The 17,656-nt window shown below is 48.1% G+C and overlaps 1 protein-coding gene across 8 annotated transcripts in view; it reads right to left on the reverse strand.

The window, feature by feature from the left end:
- Positions 1-709: 709 nt before the first annotated feature.
- Positions 710-17,656, reverse strand: part of CCDC180 (coiled-coil domain containing 180) — a 56,877-nt gene continuing 39,930 nt past the window's right edge. For 5 of the 8 annotated variants that reach the window (XM_027105437.1, XM_027105438.1, XM_027105434.1 and 2 more), the window contains 12 exons: positions 17,343-17,515; positions 17,034-17,089; positions 16,845-16,923; positions 15,769-15,879; positions 12,271-12,337; positions 11,357-11,498; positions 8,105-8,265; positions 7,393-7,530; positions 6,788-6,899; positions 4,187-4,292; positions 2,089-2,224; positions 710-889 (listed from right to left, as the gene is read on the reverse strand). In XM_027105437.1, the coding sequence (XP_026961238.1) occupies positions 758-889; positions 2,089-2,224; positions 4,187-4,292; positions 6,788-6,899; positions 7,393-7,530; positions 8,105-8,265; positions 11,357-11,498; positions 12,271-12,337; positions 15,769-15,879; positions 16,845-16,923; positions 17,034-17,089; positions 17,343-17,515 (1,413 nt within the window). In that variant the 3' untranslated portion in view covers positions 710-757. Of the gene's footprint in view, positions 890-2,088; positions 2,225-4,186; positions 4,293-6,787; positions 6,900-7,392; positions 7,531-8,104; positions 8,266-11,356; positions 12,101-12,270; positions 12,338-15,768; positions 15,880-16,844; positions 16,924-17,033; positions 17,090-17,342; positions 17,516-17,656 lie in introns of those variants that run through there. The other 3 variants (XM_027105436.1, XM_027105441.1, XM_027105440.1) reach the window with 3 other exon arrangements.

The raw sequence follows: 17,656 nt of genomic DNA on the forward strand, positions 1-17,656 counted from the left end.
GAGTCGTTAAGAGATAAAGCACGTGGAAACTCAGACTGAGGCAACGTTAACATTCAAACTGTGTAGGAGCAGCAGAAGCTCAGGAAGTGGAGGAAGGAGCCTGAGCCGCCTGTGTCCACAGGGCACAGAGAGCTGCTGGCACAGTGAGGCCGTGTTGCAATCAAAGAAGAAGAGAAAGAGGACAAGGAAGACGGCAGGATGCAGGTTTCCAAAGACAGTGATCTGAGTCTCACAGGACTAAAGAGACCCTTAGTAAAGTTAAAGAGGCCTAGAAGATTTCTGCCAAAATCTTATAATTGGCCAGACAATTGCCAGACACCCAGCCAACACTGGATGGAGTCTTTATTGGGTCCAGGAATCAGCGCATAGCTGCCGTTAAAACTCACGTTTTGTTAAATGTGCAGTATACTCTTTCCCATAAGTTTTAATTTTCCAAGATGAAGTGCCCAGCATGCCTTTTGGAAGTTATTTCCTCTGAAGTATTGATCTCTATTTTAAGTTAACCATTCCTGTTATCCGCTGTCCTAGCTGACTGTGTGGAATTCCCCCTTTCACCTCTGTGTTCCTCATTGGAAGTGATCTCCATGTGGGCAGGGACCACAACGTGTCCTGGTCACTGTGAAGGTACAGCGCTGGGCATAGAGCAGAGATGGATGGATGGATGGATGGAAGGATGGATGGATGGAAGGAAGAAGGGTGGGTGGATGGATGAGGAGTCCACACAAAATAAGCCTTTATTGGGAGTGGGTTGAGGGTGTCACAAGTACAGGTCCTGGATGGTGTGCACAGAGCGCTTCCAGCTGTCCTTCCAGCGCTGAGCCTCCTTCACCTGCAGTGTGCTGTCATCCTGGATCTTCTTCAACTCCTCTTCCAATGACGCTAAATATTTCTGGGAGCAAGCAGTGGGAGGAAGCCACGTGAGGAAGGGCTTCTGGGCTCTGTGCCCTAGATGAACACTGTAACCTGCTGCCAGTTAGCTTTGAACCCACTCCAGGCACCAGCAAGAGTTCCACAGGTCATTTCTCATTACTTTGCCCAATAACCCATCAGGCAGGCCCGGTTATTTCCCCCATTTTACAGATTGGGAAACTGAGGCTCACAACCTTGCCTGGGGTTATTTAGCTAGAAAGAGGCTGAGCAGGGACTAGGACCCTGCTCTATCTGATTCTGCACTCTGCCCTCCTTCTTAATCACCATCCCACACTGTAGCCTCCTTGAAGCTCAGGGGTCCTGGCTTCCTCGAGAGGCTGAGCCCACTAGGCCTGAGCTCTCACTGAACTTCGCAGCAGAGTTGCCCCCTCTGCCTGGGTCTTAGCACGGTGGCCTGGGAACTGAGGGCTCTCCAAATACTGGGGTCAGCATATCTCAGGACGACGTTTCTCTCTGGGGCACCAGGAACAAAGGTCCACACATCTTCAGAGCCGAGAGGTCCCGCAGGAGGCCTCTGGGTGCAGCCTCCTCTTCGGGCAGGCCCCATGGGGTCTAACAGGCACTGGGTTCAAATCCTCGCTCTGCCACTCTGCAGTGCCACAGAGGGGACACACTTCTTCAAGTCTCAGTGTCCTCAGCAGCAACATGGGGACAATTCTACCTTCTTCATGGGCTTGTTACAAGGATCCAATGAGAAGGCTCACGTCGAGAACAGAAACTGCAGCAGGTGCTCAGGAACTGTCCCTTATTCCACCCATTGTCACCCGCTGCTCCCATGGCCTCCATGCCTCTGACTACTTTGTCCCTTCACTCTGTCTCAACTGTTTCTCGGAAAGCCTTCCTTCACACACACACCCCCACCCAAGTCTGGGTGTGGTGTCTCTCGGCTGGGCTCCTACAGCACTGGGGCTCACACCATCAGACCCGAGCTATCATTGGGACTGGACACGACCTGTGGCTCACGCGCTGGTGCTTAAGAACATTGGCTGTTCCCAGTGCTGACACTGTGCCCTGGGGCACCCTGACGTGTGCCATCTGCTCCATGGACCAAATGACAGGGCACCTGGTGATAGCAAGCTCCCTCCTTCCCAAGGCAGCCACACCGAGCTGCCCTGCGTTCCCTGGGGTGCACCCACCCCACCCTGTCTCTCCACTCACCAAATAGATAGCATCTCGAGCTTCCACGGATGCCAGGTGGCCCAGGGTTGTTTTGGTGGTGGTGATTGATGGTGTTTTCTGGAGGAGAATCTTGTGTTGGATGGTGACTTCGGTGGGTTTGATTCCTGGCCACTTCCTACAAACAAACATGCATGAAAAGTCCTACAGGCTTATCTTCATCATTCACAGTGCACCCTTCATCCCTGGTGAAAAAGGTTAGCATTTTTTAAAAAAAAAATTATCATGCTTTAAACGTCTTAATTAAAAGAAAAACCCTGATAATAAACAAATGGGACCTAATGAAACTTAAAAGCTTTTGTACAGCAAAGGAAACCATAAACAAGACGAAAAGCCAACCCTCAGAATGGGAGAAGATATTTGCAAATGAAGCAACTGACAAAGGACTAATCTTCAAAATTTACAAGCAACTCATGCAGCTCAATATCAAAAAACAAACAACCCAATCCAAAAATGGGCAGAAGACCTAAATAGACATTTCTACAAAGAAGATATACAGATTGCCAACAAACACATGAAAGGATGCTCAACATCACTAATCATTAGAGAAATGCAAATCAAAACTACAATGAGGTATCATCTCACACCGGTCAGAATGGCCATCATCAAAAAATCTAGAAACAATAAATGCTGGAGAGGGTGTGGAGAAAAGGGAACCCTCTTGCACTGTTGGTGGGAATGTGAATTGGTACAGCCACTATGGAGAACAGTATGGAGGTTCCTTAAAAAACTAAAAATAGAACTACCATACGACCCAGAAATCCCACTACTGGGCATATACCCTGAGAAAACCATAATTCAAAAATAGTCATGTACCACAATGTTCATTGCAGCTCTATTTACAATAGCCAGGACATGGAAGCAACCTAAGTGTCCATCCACAGACGAATGGATAAAGAAGATGCGGCACATATATATAATGGAATATTACTCCGCCATAAAAAGAAACGAAATTGAGTTATTTGTAGTGAGGTGGATGGACCTAGAGTCTGTCATACAGAGTGAAGTAAGTCAGAAAGAGAAAAACAAATACTGTATGTTAACACATATATATGGAATCTAAAAAAAAAAAAGGTTCTAAAGAACCTAGGGGCAAGACAGGAATAAAGACACAGACGTAGAGAATGGAAGTGAGAGAGTGGCATGGACATATATACACTACCAAATGTAAAATAGATAGCTAGTGGGAAGCAGCCGCATAGCACACGGAGATCAGCTGGGTGCTTTGTGACCACCTAGAGGGGTGGGATAGGGAGGGTGGGAGGGAGACGCAAGAGGGAGGAGATATGGGGATATATGTATATGTATAGCTGATTCACTTTGTTATACAGCAGAAACTAACACACCATTGTAAAGCAATTATACTCCAATAAAGATGTTAAAAAAAAAGAAAAAGAAAAACCTTACTGAGCATTTAACATTAAGCTTCGTCAAGTTCTTTTTTGCATTTTCATACAGTTTAAATCCATGTGTATACACAATTGGGTTCTGCATGGGGAAGGGGAATCCCACACCTCTAGGTGTTTCCCTTTTCTGGGTCTCAGTTTCCTCATCAATTGGCCAGCGAGGTGGCAGTCATCAGTTCCTGGCCTGCTTTTCCTATTCTGCTATAAAACCACTGCTGACAACTTAGCTGGGCAAATCGCTGCCTTACTTCTTCCAGAGTAACATTCTTGGGTCACAGGGGACAAGCATTTTGGTAGCTCTTGTCATACAGGATGGACAGCCGTAGTGGATCACAGTGCCACCAGCAATCTGAGAATGTGCCCCACACTGGGACAGGCCTCTATTTTTTGGGGGGCCCTTTTGTGGGTCCTTATCACATGAACTAATACCTGCTGAGCTCTTAGTATGTGCCAGGGCACTCCAAGTACAATCTCATTGAACTTTCTCTTCATAATATCATGTAAGGTAGGCTGCCATGCCCATTTCACAGATGAGGAAACATGCTTAGGACACAATGCCTTCCCAAGATTACCAGGTTTGTTTGACGTCAGAGCTCGTGGCCCTAACCATTCCACTGCACCACCCCCAGCACATACAGCCATTTGTGGTATTACTCCCTGCTCTCGGCTCTCACCTGCTCCCTCGTTCAATCAGGGGCTTCTCACTCTCTTCCTCCAGGGAGAGCCCGTTGAGTTTCCTCCGTATTAGGATTGATGTTTTCTGTTTCGGGGGCTCCATCTCTGGCAGGCAAGAGACAGGTTACTGACAGCGGCCTCACCCACAGCCTGAGATCAAGGGGACCCCCGACCTTACATTTAGAGAAATGAGGGCTCGCTCCCCTCTTCCCCACTTGGAGTCTCAGGCAGGAGGCAGAGGCCCCTCCCAAACAGAAGCCAAATGCACCAGATTCATAGGTGGGGGCCGAGGAGATGGCAAGGGGGTCAAAGCTGGAGGATGAGAGGTATGGTTTGGGCGTGGTTCCCAGCTCCAAAGCCCTCAGAATGATGCTCTGACTTTCTTGCAGCTCCTGTGAGCCCCCGAATATGCTTTGTAGAGCCTTCTTTGGCTTATACTAGCTCAAATGGTCCTGAACTCAGAATTTCTCCTGGAATGCATACATTCAATGTTGTCCCTCTCATGTCCGGCTCACTGACCTGCCCTTTGACGTGAAGAGAAAGGGGTTCCGTCCACGCGGTGAGCAGCCCTCTGCACCCTGGTCTGCATGGATGGCAGGGCCAGGCTGCTTGGCTCAGAGCAGGAGAGGCTCCTGTAGACCTGGTGCAGGGGGTCTCCCTGGCCTGGCAGTTCCCTCCAAGTTACCGAGGCTGCCTCCCTGCCGGCTGCTCTCGCCTGTTCTCCCTCTAGTCTGAACCCCAGGGTCTCTGCAGGCTCTGCTCTCCCAAACCAGGCTCACATTTGCCAAAGAGAGCCCCAACACTGGAAAGTGACCAACGCCTCGAAATTCATATACATTTTGACCTAGAAAGTCCACTTCTAGGAATCTGTTGCCCCGAAACAGAGAAATATGGATGCAGACGTTCCCTTCAGCACGATTACAGGAGTGAAAAGCTGGACGTGGCCCGATGTGCACCAGCAGGGAACTAATCAGCAACTGAAAGTGCTCAAGGAGGTGATGACTGGCTTGCCCAGCGTCCGCCCAAGGGGAAATTAGCTTACAAAAGAGCACACACTTGTGATCCATCCTCCCATCCCCCCGCTGATATCCACACAGGCCTGTGCCCGAAGGGAAATAACGAGGAGGACAGCCAGTGTTAAGGACACTTATTTCTGGGTAGAATGACTATGTTCTTCTCTTTCTTTGTAACTCATATTGAATTTCTCATTTTACTGTAAGAAATATTCATTGTCTGTCTAATGAAAACTTAAAAATATAAAAATAATATATTTATTTACTTAATAGATTAGTGATAAATGGATAATATTTAATATCTGATTTGAATCTTTGTGTAGTTATAAAAGTAATTGGTACACATTATAAAAAATTTAAACATCCCCTAACGGGGAAAAAGAAAAGATTTTAGAAATCTCTCACAGCCCCACTTACCAGAGATGGTCATCAACAGTCTGGTACCTGTCTCTCAGGCTCTGTCGCTCTCATTCTCTGTCTCTGTCTGTCTCTCACACAGACTCATTTACATATATGCGGGGTGCATGTTTATATCACATATGTGTTTTTTTAATAGTATCATAGGTAGGTATAATGGTCACCTTGCTTTTTCCTGTGACAGTGTTCCTTCAGGACTTTCTGGTTGGCACATAGAGACCTACCACACCCACTTGAACAGCTGCACAGTACTCCCTCCTACATCTGGACCATAATTTATTTACCCAATCCTCTATATGTAGATATTAACATTGTTTCCAGTTCTTTGCAATTTCAAGCAGTGTTGTGAAGAATCTGCTTGAAAATATATCTTTGAAAAAGTATGCACATATTTCTGTTGGATAAATTCCCAGGGTTAGAACGGCTAGGTCAAAGGCACACACACTCAGGACTTTGAAGGCACCGACAACAGAGTGTTCTCCAAGAGAGTGGGGTGGACGTACACTTCTCTGAGAGGCTCTGTGGTGCTCAGGCTTCCTGACAGCCTCACCAGTGCTGGCTGTCACTGAACTTAAAAGCCTTGCCAGGTTATTGGCGAGAAATGATATCTTAATAATGTTTATATTCACATTTTTCATCATTGGTGAAGTCAAGCATCTTTTAAATTTATTGGCCTTTTGAATTGCATGTTTGTTCTCTATCTCTTTTTACAAATTTGGCCTGTTAGAGTTCTTTATACTACAGGGATATTAGGCCATTCTCTGACCTATTAGTTATTAGGAATATTTTTGCAGTTTGTGGTTCGTCTTTCCATACTTTGACATTTTTCCTTGTTTTTGTTTTGGCCACAGGGAAGTACCAGCCATTCCTTTATGGCTTCTGGCTCTCATGGTTAGGAAAGCTGTCCCTACCCCAAGATTATGAAAATATTTAGCATTAGGATTTCATTTTTTATATATAATCTTTGATTCATTTGGGATTTGCTTTTTTAGTTTAAAAAAAGAGAGTTTTAATTAAAACAAACAAAAATTCATCAGTCCCCTCCATAGAGAATGTATTTTCATTCTGGGGGAGTTGGGGGAAAGCGGACGGCCCCCCCACCCCACCCCAGGCCCATCACCCTGTGTCACACCCCCTGGGGCCAGGGCACAAGGCCGGTGGCGCACATACTTGCAACCTGGACATCGTCAATGGTGACCACCTCATCCAACTGCAGCAGGAACTTCTCAGTGAAGGTGGCCAAGCTGGCTATAAAAAACCGGCTGTACTTCCGGGTGAACTCCTGGAGGAAACATGGGGAACACGGTGCTGCAGGGAGAGGAACTTGTCTCCTAAGACAGGCTGAGGGAGGATTTGGGGAGCAGCATGTGAGACAAGACCAGGGCCACGTGTCAACTGTGTCCAAGTTAACAGGCATCTGGTCTTCCCCAGGAGGCCTCTCCCTAGAGGGGACTTGGTTTGAAGATAGGCAATGATTCTGAAATGGTCAAGGGACAGACATAGACAATTTACTAAAGAGGAAATAAAACTTGACATGGATCTTGGAAAAGAAGTTCTCATTAGTAATTAATTAAGTTAGAAATTTAAAAATGCAAGTTACAACGGCCAATAAAGACCATCTCCACCTATGACACCCGCCTGCTTTCATACCCTGCTTTGGCCAGGGTGTCAGCAAAGGGCCGTGCTCAGTGCTGTTGCTGGCTGTCAGTGGGGGTGACCTCCGGAGGGCAGTGTAGCCCTCAGCATCTAGACATGGAGTGGATGGCACTACTGACCTCCAGCTGCTCCCTGGTCACCGCAATCAAGGTGTCCAAATCTTCCTGCCTTTTCTCTTCCACTTGACACAGAGACTCCATTTCTTGGAGATGTGCGGGGTGTCCAAGATTTGGGTGGAGCTTCTGGGCATTTTCATCCTTCAGAAAATCCAGAAATCAGTAGGTTTTTTGACCTGGTCTTGAGGTCAGGACCAAAAAGTCACTGGCCTATGTCCTCTGCCAATTATGGCCACGGCCAGACTGATGTGTGCACTGACCTGGGTGTGTGAAGGGCTGAGGAGTGGCAGAGGAGCGGCTGAGGAGGGAAGACAGGGGCATGGCTGGAGCTGACTCCAAGGGTTAAGAAGTGGGAGAGCTGAGCATCTGCCCCAGAACAGTCAGGGCTTCAGTCCAATAAAATCAATAGCATCCACGTCCCATGGCTCGAAGGACCATGTGGACAATTACTGTTGATCTCAATGGCCACAGCCCCATAGAACCAGCTGACCTAAAGGTTAAATCCAACAAGGAGCGTGCTGAAGGCCTTCTATGAAGGAGCTGTTGGCTCAGCTCTCGTCTCTCCAGTGCCTATTGTCCCTCACCCCCATCCAACAATCCCAAGCCTGGCCCACGTCCTTCCCTGGGACTCAGTTCTGCCGACGCCCCACCTCCGTTTCTGAACTCCCAGGGCCTCTGGTCCTGGAGAGGAGGGGCTGGTCCGGGGGGGCCCCACCTTCCTTCTCTCCAGCTGTTCCTGATAATTTGAGAACTGTCCCCGGATCTCTTTGGTGGAGGTGCAATATTTTTTCCAGTGGTGCTCCTTGAAATTTTCCATCACCAGCCAACACACCTGGGGCAATAGCTCCTCAAATCTCCTCATCTGGGCCCGTAATTCTGTAGGAATTGGGGGTGGGGGACCAGGGGTGAGCACAGAGCAGAGCCAAGTTGCTGCAGCAATCTCTCCAACAAAGGCTCAAAGCGGCTTCCCAAAGACAAAGGCTTGGTCTACAATGTGGTAATAGTTATTCCATCAAAAGGGGTCCTGTGGTCAAACCAGCATTAAAAGTACTGGACTAAACAAGTTCAAAGGACTTCTTTTCTACTCTCTGCAGGACTTTCCAGTGCTTTTAAAATGCACTGCATCTTTCAGCAGTTCTGTCTCATCCATTCTCTCTTCAAATATTGCCTTGACCCTAAGGCTCCTCCTCTCCCTCTAGACGTCTAAATAGCTGCATGCCAGACCTACCCTTTCTTCCATCTCTCTCCACCTCTCTCCCGTATTTCCATTTCTTTGTTTTTCTGTGCTGCATTTTGGTTATTTTCTTTGGTATTAAAGCCATTCATAAGTTTAAAATTTCAATGATTTATTTTTCCAATATAGAAGTCTGATTTGGTTCTCTTTCATATTTACTTGGCCATTTTAATAGTCTTTTGCTCCTCACTCATGTTTCCAATTTCCTCTTTTATTTAACTCTAAATAAATACATTATTTTATATTCTGTGTCTGATACATTCAATATCTGAAGTCTTCACTGGTCTCATTCTGCTGCCTCGTGCTCAAGGTGCCTTTTTCTGTGTGTGTGTGTGTGTGTGTGTGTGTGTGTGTGTGTGAGTGTGTGTGTGTTTTACGGTGAACTCTTTTTTTCTTTTGCGGTAAGCGGCCCTCTCACTGTTGTGGCCTCTCCCGTTGTGGATCACAGGCTCCGGACACGCAGGCTCAATGGCCATGGCTCACGGGCCCAGCCGCTCCGCAGCATGTGGGATCTTCCCGGACCGGGGCACGAACCTGTGTCCCCTGTATTGGCAGGCGGACTCTCAACCACTGCGCCACCAGGAAAGCCCTGTGGTGAACTCTTATTCTGGGCATTTTATTTGTGGGAATCCCTGGAGGCCTGAACGGAAGGTGGGCTTTTCTGGAGAAGATTTGTAGTATCTCTACTAAACAAGCATCTGGGCATGACTGACTCAAAATCATTTTAAGCTAAGGTATCAGCTACAGGTCTTATGGATGATCCACAAACACAAAGTTGAATTTAGGTTTATCTAAGTGTGACTTCAGGTTTAAACACCACATAAGAGCTGGCTTATAGTTACGGATTTTCATTGGAGTTTTTCTTCTTCTTTATCCAGTGCCACGGCTTATAACAAGATAGTTTCCTTCTAGTCACTGGGGGAGGAGGGGATATGGTTTCTGTCTCATTCTTCTTACTATGCAGATGGAGCCCTGTGGAGACCCAGTTTTCTGTGGCTTGTGCCCTTTCAGACTGCCCACCTTGGGTCGTCTGGTGCTTGGTCTCTGTTCCCAGTGTCCTGGAGGCCATGAAAACAGAGGCTCAAGTGGACCTGGGAGTCAGCAAAGCCCTCATGGCAATAGCCAGAGTCACTGCTCAATTTATCTCTGATTTCCTATTCTCACTTAATCTTGGAGCCCTGTATGTTTCTTACTTTATAGCTAGCTCATCCATGCATTTAAGTTTACCGCAAAAGTGTTATATCCAGGATTTTTACATGTTTTCAGTGGGAGAGTTGGTCAGGATACTGGACTCCCTGAAGGAAATGGAAGTCTTCATTTAATGTGAACTGTCAATCTGCCCGAGAGGGACATAATCTGCAGCATTTCTCAAACCCATTTGACCAGGGAACCTCTCTTTTGAGGAAGATCACATATGATAGGATCCCACAGAGTTCACATGGGGAAACTCTGAGCTAGAGAAACAAAATGCTGCCCATAGTTTCCATTCCAGTCATTCTACAGCTACAGTAATGAGAGCCACTGCTGATGATTTCCCCTGCATATGGCAGGGCTGTGAGGGGCTTAATCCTCAAAAAAGCCTTGCATGGTGGGTATTATCCTTGTCTCCATTTACAGGCAAGAGAAGGTGACTCGGTCAAGGTCATATGGCTGGGAGATGGCAGTGCTGGGTCTTGACCCCAGGTCTGGCCGTCCCCTAATCTTCTCCCTCTTCTACCCGTGCTGCCCCTCAACCAACACAGAAGGCCTGTGATGGGCCCTCAGGTTCCCTGCCTTACAAGCAGAAATAATCAGGACTTATGACTGCACAAAACACACATAGCTGTGGACATGGAGAAACAGGAACGGGGGCGGGACCTATGGGTGTGTTTTCACAGCTCCCTTTAGGTTGTTATAATAAACATAAATGGCAAGATGTATCCTGCCTGCCTCTTTTCATGTCCCTATTCTCTAGGAGGCTATGTCTATCAAGTTCATCATAGCCCAAACCCAGCACAGGCCAGGCATACAGTAGGCACTGTGGAAGGATTTTTCAAATGATTAAACACAGAGGCACCATATGACCCAGCAATTCTCCTCCTAGTTATAAACCCAAGAGAAATGAAATCACACATCCACACACAACATGCACGTGAACGTTTGCAGCAGCAGCAACCATAATTGCTAAAAGGTGGAAACAACCAAATGTCCATCACCGAATGAACAAATAATACTGCATGACTCCATTCATGTGAAAGCCCAGGTAGGAACATCTAGAGAGACAGAAAGTAGCGGTTGTTTACGGCTGGGGACGTGATGGAGGGACAGTGGGTTCTAAAATTCACAGTGGTGATGGTTGCACAACTCTATGACTATATTAAAAGCCATTGAATGGGTGTAAAGTGTACAATTCAATGTATTTTAATACATTAAAATTAAATAAAATTAAATGTATTAAATTCATTAAGTGAATGTTTCAATAAAGCTGTAAAAAATATCTATTCAATGAGTGAAACATTTTTAGTGATACAAATCACCATATTTCTCGAGAAAAGTGAATTTTTTTTGGCATTGTTGTTTCTCCCTAGTTAAATCTGATCAAGGTTTTTACCTAATTGTAAGATGTCAGCTTTTCACAGGGAGGCTCCTTTGCCTCCCCAGTGACCTCCAGGTCAGGAAGGCAGCATTCAGGCCGTGAGAGGCTCTGTGCCCTCAACCCCACTGGCCTGCAGCCCATCTGCTGGCCACACCCACCTATGAGGCAGGAGTTGTGGTACTCGTCAGCCTGGCTGTGGTACACCAGGATCTTCCTGCAGATGTTCTCTGCGCACTGGTCAAAGGTTCCGTACATGCAGTCGGGCCTGGTGATTGAGTGCTTGTCTTTGTGGTAAAACTCCTGCAGGAAAGGGTTGAAAGTGTGGGTGCCACGACCCTCCCCAGGGGGCTCTGGCCCAGCATCTTGGCATCCTCCACTGTGCTCTCCTCACCCCCTGGCCTTCTCTACTGCTGTCCTCTCTGCCAGGGTTGCTCCTCTTCCCTGTCTGTCCTTGTCACCACTGTCAGTATCCCAGGGCTGTGCGAGGCATGAGCGAGCCAATGGTATAATTCTAGGTATCTTTCAAGACTGAAATTGGTCTTCCACCCACCAGGCCGAGAGCTTTCTCTGAAGCGCCAAGCTGGGCCACTAATACGGATGACCCAGAGCTCTTCTCTGAAGACTCACAGCACAGGGGGAGGCAGACAGGAAGCACACAGACACCCCTGTGTGGGGTGCACTGGACCGGAGCCCTGGGTCGCTCCTACTAGAGGCCCCCTGCTCCCACGGCCCCACCCATCCCTCTGTAGTGCCACCGTGTCTGTCACCCTCTGCTGGGTGCCGGCCTCTCAGGGACAGAGACGGGGCTTGTTCCTCTTGGCACACCCGGTATCTGACACACAGTAGCCAAGAAACGGTTGGTGGCTGAACAAATGGGTAAATGAATGGATGAGCTTGAATTTCTAGGATGAAAGACAGCACATGAGGTGACAGAAGCTGGGTACTGTAGTCATGAGGGCTGCAGTCCCCTTTGTTCAGTTTCACCCAAAGGCCATTATCAGCAGAAGGCAGGAGGCAGAGCCCACTGGGGACGTGTGACCAGCGGATGGCAAAGGGGCAGGTAGAGCCTCACCTCCACCATGGTCAGCAGGTGCTCGTTGCTCTCCCAGAGGAGGCTCAGGATGATGCCTTTAAAATCCCTGCAACACACAGGAGACAGATCCCTGAGAGGCCTTGTCTAATCACACTAAACGGTGTGGACAAAGCCAAAGGGACTGAGCATTCTGAGTACTCAGCAGCCCGGCCAGAACTGGAGTTGGACAGCTCGGGATGCCCAAGCATGTCCCCACCTAATATTTCTGTTCATCTAGTTGAATGCCTCTTGCATGTGACAAGCTGAGCTTGGCAGCTTCCAAGTGTCTCTGTTCTTTTTTGTCTTCATCACTTCTTGTAATTACTCATTCCTGCCCCAGGGCCATTGCTCACACTGATTCCTCTCCAGGGAATACCAATTTTCCTCTTGGTCACGTTTGTTCCTGCTCTTCCATAGATCCTGGCTCAGCGGTGATTCCTGACTGCCTTGTTCCAATGCTCTCGTGGCCCTCAGCTTTACAGCACTCCCCACAGGGGGACTGGGGACTGATCTGTGTGACTGGACATTAGCCCCATCTCTCCCAGCACCTGGTGAAGTCCACCAGGACACACACTGTGTGTCTGTTTTTGTTCACCATGGAATCCCCTGTCCCATCGCAGTGCCTGCACCTATCAGTGCCTCAGTCTTGGTTGAGGGAAGAAAGAATGATTTCTTATAAATATTAGTCGAACGAGCAAGACTGCCTGTAGGACCAAACATCCTCTTTCTGGTACCTCTGGCCTTTGGGTTGACTGTGCACACACGAGGTCTTTACTGAACAAACCTGCACAGATCCAGTGAATATTCCTGTCGGTTAGGTCAACTGTCTCAACAGTTAAGACTGAAATAAGGGACAGATGTGTTAGAACTGCATGTACCTGTAGGACAGCTATTTTTGCACAGTTTCTATAAAGTGACGCAGTGAGTGCTTTACACACACATCAGTTTTGGCATTTTCTAAAATACATGTATATTACTCATGTGATCTTTCATTTAAAAATTCATTCATCGTAATTAAAGAAAATTCGAAATAAACTGAAAAGCAAGAAGAAAAAAATAAATGCTAACATTTTACTGTATTTCCTTCTGCTGATTTTTAAATTGGTCTGGAGCTAGGTTCATGGGCATTTTACATTCTGCACACTTAAAAGTGTTCCCCCTACATTATGATATCATTTTATTTGTTTTTGTTTATTTTTACTTATTTATTTTTGGCTGTGTTGGGTCTTCATTTCTGTGCGAGGGCTTTCTCTAGTTGTGGCAAGCGGGGGGCCACTCTTCATCGCGGTGCGCGGGCCTCTCACTATCGCGGCCTCTCTTGTTGCGGAGCACAGCCTCCAGACACACAGGCTCAGTAGTTGTGGCTCACGGGCCCAGTCGCTCCGTGGCATGTGGGATCTTCCCAGACCACGGCTCGAACTCGTGTCCCCTGCATTAGCAGGCAGATTCTCAACCACTGTGCCACCAGGGAAGCCCTATGATATCATTTTAAATGGCTGTGTGACACCATCCAGTATGTATGCACCGTGGTTTACAATCCCCCATTTTTGGACCTTTAGGGTTTTTTTCCCATTTTTAACTGGGATGAAAAGTATTGCATATGGTTTATCATGCAAGCGTTTTCTTCTTCATACATGGTTTCCTTGGTAGAGGGACCCACGGACCTGCACAAAAGGCATAAACTTAGGGCCTTCACTATACCTTTCCCGACTGCTTTCTGGAAAAGTAATTTGCTGTCTGTTGACCTTGACAAAAACTCTCCCCTCGAGCAAACGTTAGGCTCCTCTGCATGCTTTCACTATACTTTCCCAAATACTTTTCCACTGTGGGATTCATGACCCTGGCGTGATTTTACTAAGGATAATTTGGAACCTCACTGGCTTCTTGGGGAAACAAGATCTCCCCAAACTGGAGGGGAGACCCCCCCCCAAGACCTCTCTCCCCCACCACGCCTATGCTCCTTCTTCCTCCTTTTGCCACCTTCCACCTTCCCTTCAGTTCCCTGGCTTCCTTTGATATGACCCCTTCATAGCCCTACCTCGCCTGTCTCTCTGTCCACCCTGCCAGACCTCTCCTTTCCCACTCCAGCCCTCAACTCCCTACGGTCGCTTGACCTAAATTCAGGCGTCCTGTCCCCATCAGGGCTCTCAAGGGACAGAGGAACTCCTGAAAGCAACTGCCTGAGGCTAAAGAGGAAAAAGGGCTAATTTGAAAGAGGTTGGATGTTTCACCGGCTCATATGCACTCTAGAATTCGGAAACTCCTGTTAAGTTTACTTATTTTATGGCAATATAATTATTTGTGTGAATTCCACAAAAAGCTGTCCTCCTTGTAACAGGACGTAACTGGAAACATTGATGTATAACCAAGGCTTTGACTGAAATGTCATATGGACAACGATGCATAGGATCAGACGTGACCAAACAGTTTCAAGAAACTAAGGTTGACTTGATGGAGACAGTGCTTCAGAGCCCTCTTGGGAAAACCCACCTGGCACCTGGCTAATGAGGTTCCCAGCCTCACAGGTGAGTAAGGAAAACCTGAAGGTACTGTGGGGACCTCAAGAAGAGAGGCTTTCACCCAAATCTATAGGTACTGCAGGTGAAATCTGACTCGCCTTTTTGGCTTCAAGAGGCTTTTAAGAGTCTAATCTGAGATTCTTTTTGAGAAGTTCCAGCGACGCAAACGTAAAAAGTTTAGGTGGTCAGTCACCACGCCTGCTGCACTTATGTAAATAATCAGGCAAAGCTAATGAGACCAGACTTGTTTTGTAAACAAGAATCAAAAAGAAGGGTGACATAAATTTTATGTTTCAGTGGGAAACTATAGCACTCTCTCGTGATTAGTAGATTCTACCCCTATTCATTGGCTTTGAGGTTTTGTGACCTCCCCGGAAACTGGCACGGATCTCGCTGTCATGTACGTTTTGTCAGTTCTTACCAAATCTCAATTCTTCTAGTCTCCTCCAATATCTGCCTACAACTCCCCACTGAGAGCTGAAACCTGACTATCTAGGTCCCTGTTGGGACTCGAGGTTGTTCTGTAGCTGGCTTTTCCTCCAGGATCCAAAGAAGCCCTGCCAGCTGGAGTGGGGCGATGGGCAACTGGAATGCCAAGAGCTACTCCCGAGTGGGCCCCTCTGGGTGCTTCAGGCCCAACGTCTAGAAAGCACCTTGACTGGTTGCCCTACTACCAAGTCTCAGTAGACGGTTCAGCTGGCCCTTAAGGAACAAAAGGTGACTGAATAGAAATGAACTTATTGTTCAAAGGAAAGAAGAATGGCTTCTTGGTGAACGTCTAAATTTGGTGGATCTATCTCTCAATAAATTTAGGTGAGTTAGGCTGAGACAAACCAATCTTGACTCTTACCCATCCCCATGCCGACCTCTCCTGCTCTGCCCCCTACTTCCCATTTCCCTTGGCTGAGTTAGATTTAGCTGCCCCCTGACAAAGATGACAGGTTAAAATGGAGTTAAAGGACATGGCATTGACACTTACTCCGCCGGAGGAGGTGGCTTGTCTCCGAGCACCTGGTACTTTCTATCTAGTCTGTTGGGCTTGGTGTACCGTGTGATGCTGTGGGGCAAAGGTGTGTCAGTGCTCTGGAGGCTGGAGATGAACACAGGCAGACCTGAGCCCACGTGAGCCCCCCCACCCCACCCCGGGCCTGCCTGTGCGGCCCCGCGCTTCGAGATGCTCCCTCCCGCTCGGCAGCTCTGGAGACAGCCTTATCGCGGGGCTGGAGCCCTGACCACTAAAACCCACACAAGGCTGCCGAGAGTGGTCAAGGGACAGAGGTGCTCGGGCCCAGAAATCTGTATCCTTTTCTGTGGTGAGGACCCAAAGAAAACTAGGTTGAGCCACATGTAGGGTTGCCAAATTTTCAAATAAAAATACAAGTTAAACTTGAATTTCTTAATACAACACTGTAAATCAACTATACAACAATAAATTTTTAAAAAGAACTCAAATTTCATATAAGCAATGAGAAATTTTTAGTGAACATCCCATGCGATATTTGGGACACACATATATAATATTAAAAATATTACGTGTTGTTCATCTGAAATTCAAATTTAACTGGGCATCCTGAATTTTTTTCTGGCAGCCCTAGCAACATGTACTTCATTGGTAACCACTGAGAGACTGAATATGCAAATGGACAACAGCTGGACCATATATAAGTAGAGAACTCTGGCCCATAAGCTGCAACAACCTGCCTAGGACACCAACCCCTTAGCTACAATAAATAACTCAGGAAGCCGGCTTGTGGAAGTCAGACTCGCAGGAGGACAGATCGCTATTTCTAGCGGCAATCCAGGAAGCCAAACAATACCGTGGAAAACCACCCAACTCCCGGACAGGTTCCCAGGGTGGGAGGCCATGTGAGCCAAGCCACTGGGCGGGGGTGAGCACAGACCAGTCTAAAGCCGGTGTCAAAGCCGGCCCCTTGTGGGGTCCCTTGGAGTGTCAGGGCTGTGAGCACAGGAGGTGCACTCTGAGGACATGGTCTGGTAAAGGGTGGCGGGGTGGGGTCTGAGGCGGGGAGATCGCAGGCAGCCTAGCCTTTCTACCTCGCTGCCAAGGTGGCACTGGCAGTGGACAAGCCCTTCTTCACGGAGTTGTCTACCCGGCTCCGCAGTCGCTTCAAGCCTTTGGGTGACGAGCACCCAGGACAAGAACAGAGAATCCAAGGTGAGGTGGGGCCGGGTGGCACCACCAGCTGCCCCACCACCGGTGCCCTGAGACCTGTTTGCCTCTACCTGTTTGGGACCGCTCTTTGTCACACTGCTGGGTTGGACATTTGGAGTCAGGAAATCTGAAACCAAAGGAAAGGATGTGAGCTTTTCCCCCGTGACCACAAGCATGGCTCAGGCCAGGCACTGGGCACCATCCCAGTTCGCCCACGATGCCACGCGAGTCTGCCCAATCGTGAGCCCCACTTCAGAAGAGGAAGCTGAGGCTTTGAGAGGAGAAGCCCCCGCATAAGGTCACAGCTGTCAAGGGTGGGCTCACATGGGGGCTGGCTCCCGAAGGCTCAGGGCCCCACTGTGCACACCCAGGCCACTCACTGCAGGATCCTCCTGACCACCTCCACAGCTGGGTCTTCAATCAGGGACTTCCCCATGCGGCTTGGCTGGGTGAAGGACTCGGGGGTGACAATGTCTACCTTGGCCTCTTCTTCATGGGCTTCTGAAGACACCAGGATGTCACTCTCTACCACCAGGTTGGTCAAGATGTTGTCCTGAAGGCCAAAGATCAGGGCCCAATTGTGTGGGTGGCAGGCAGGCAGGCAGGCTGGGTTCCCGTCCCAGCACCACCTTGCCCAGGTGCTGTGGCTGGAGGCCAGCTGCCTGACCTCTTTGAGCCTCCCTTTTCCCTTCCG

The sequence above is a fragment of the Aethalodelphis obliquidens genome, unplaced genomic scaffold, assembly GCF_003676395.1.
Source record: "Aethalodelphis obliquidens isolate GAN/ISIS:26980383/991018 unplaced genomic scaffold, ASM367639v1 scaffold7, whole genome shotgun sequence".
Lineage (NCBI taxonomy): Eukaryota > Metazoa > Chordata > Mammalia > Artiodactyla > Delphinidae > Aethalodelphis > Aethalodelphis obliquidens.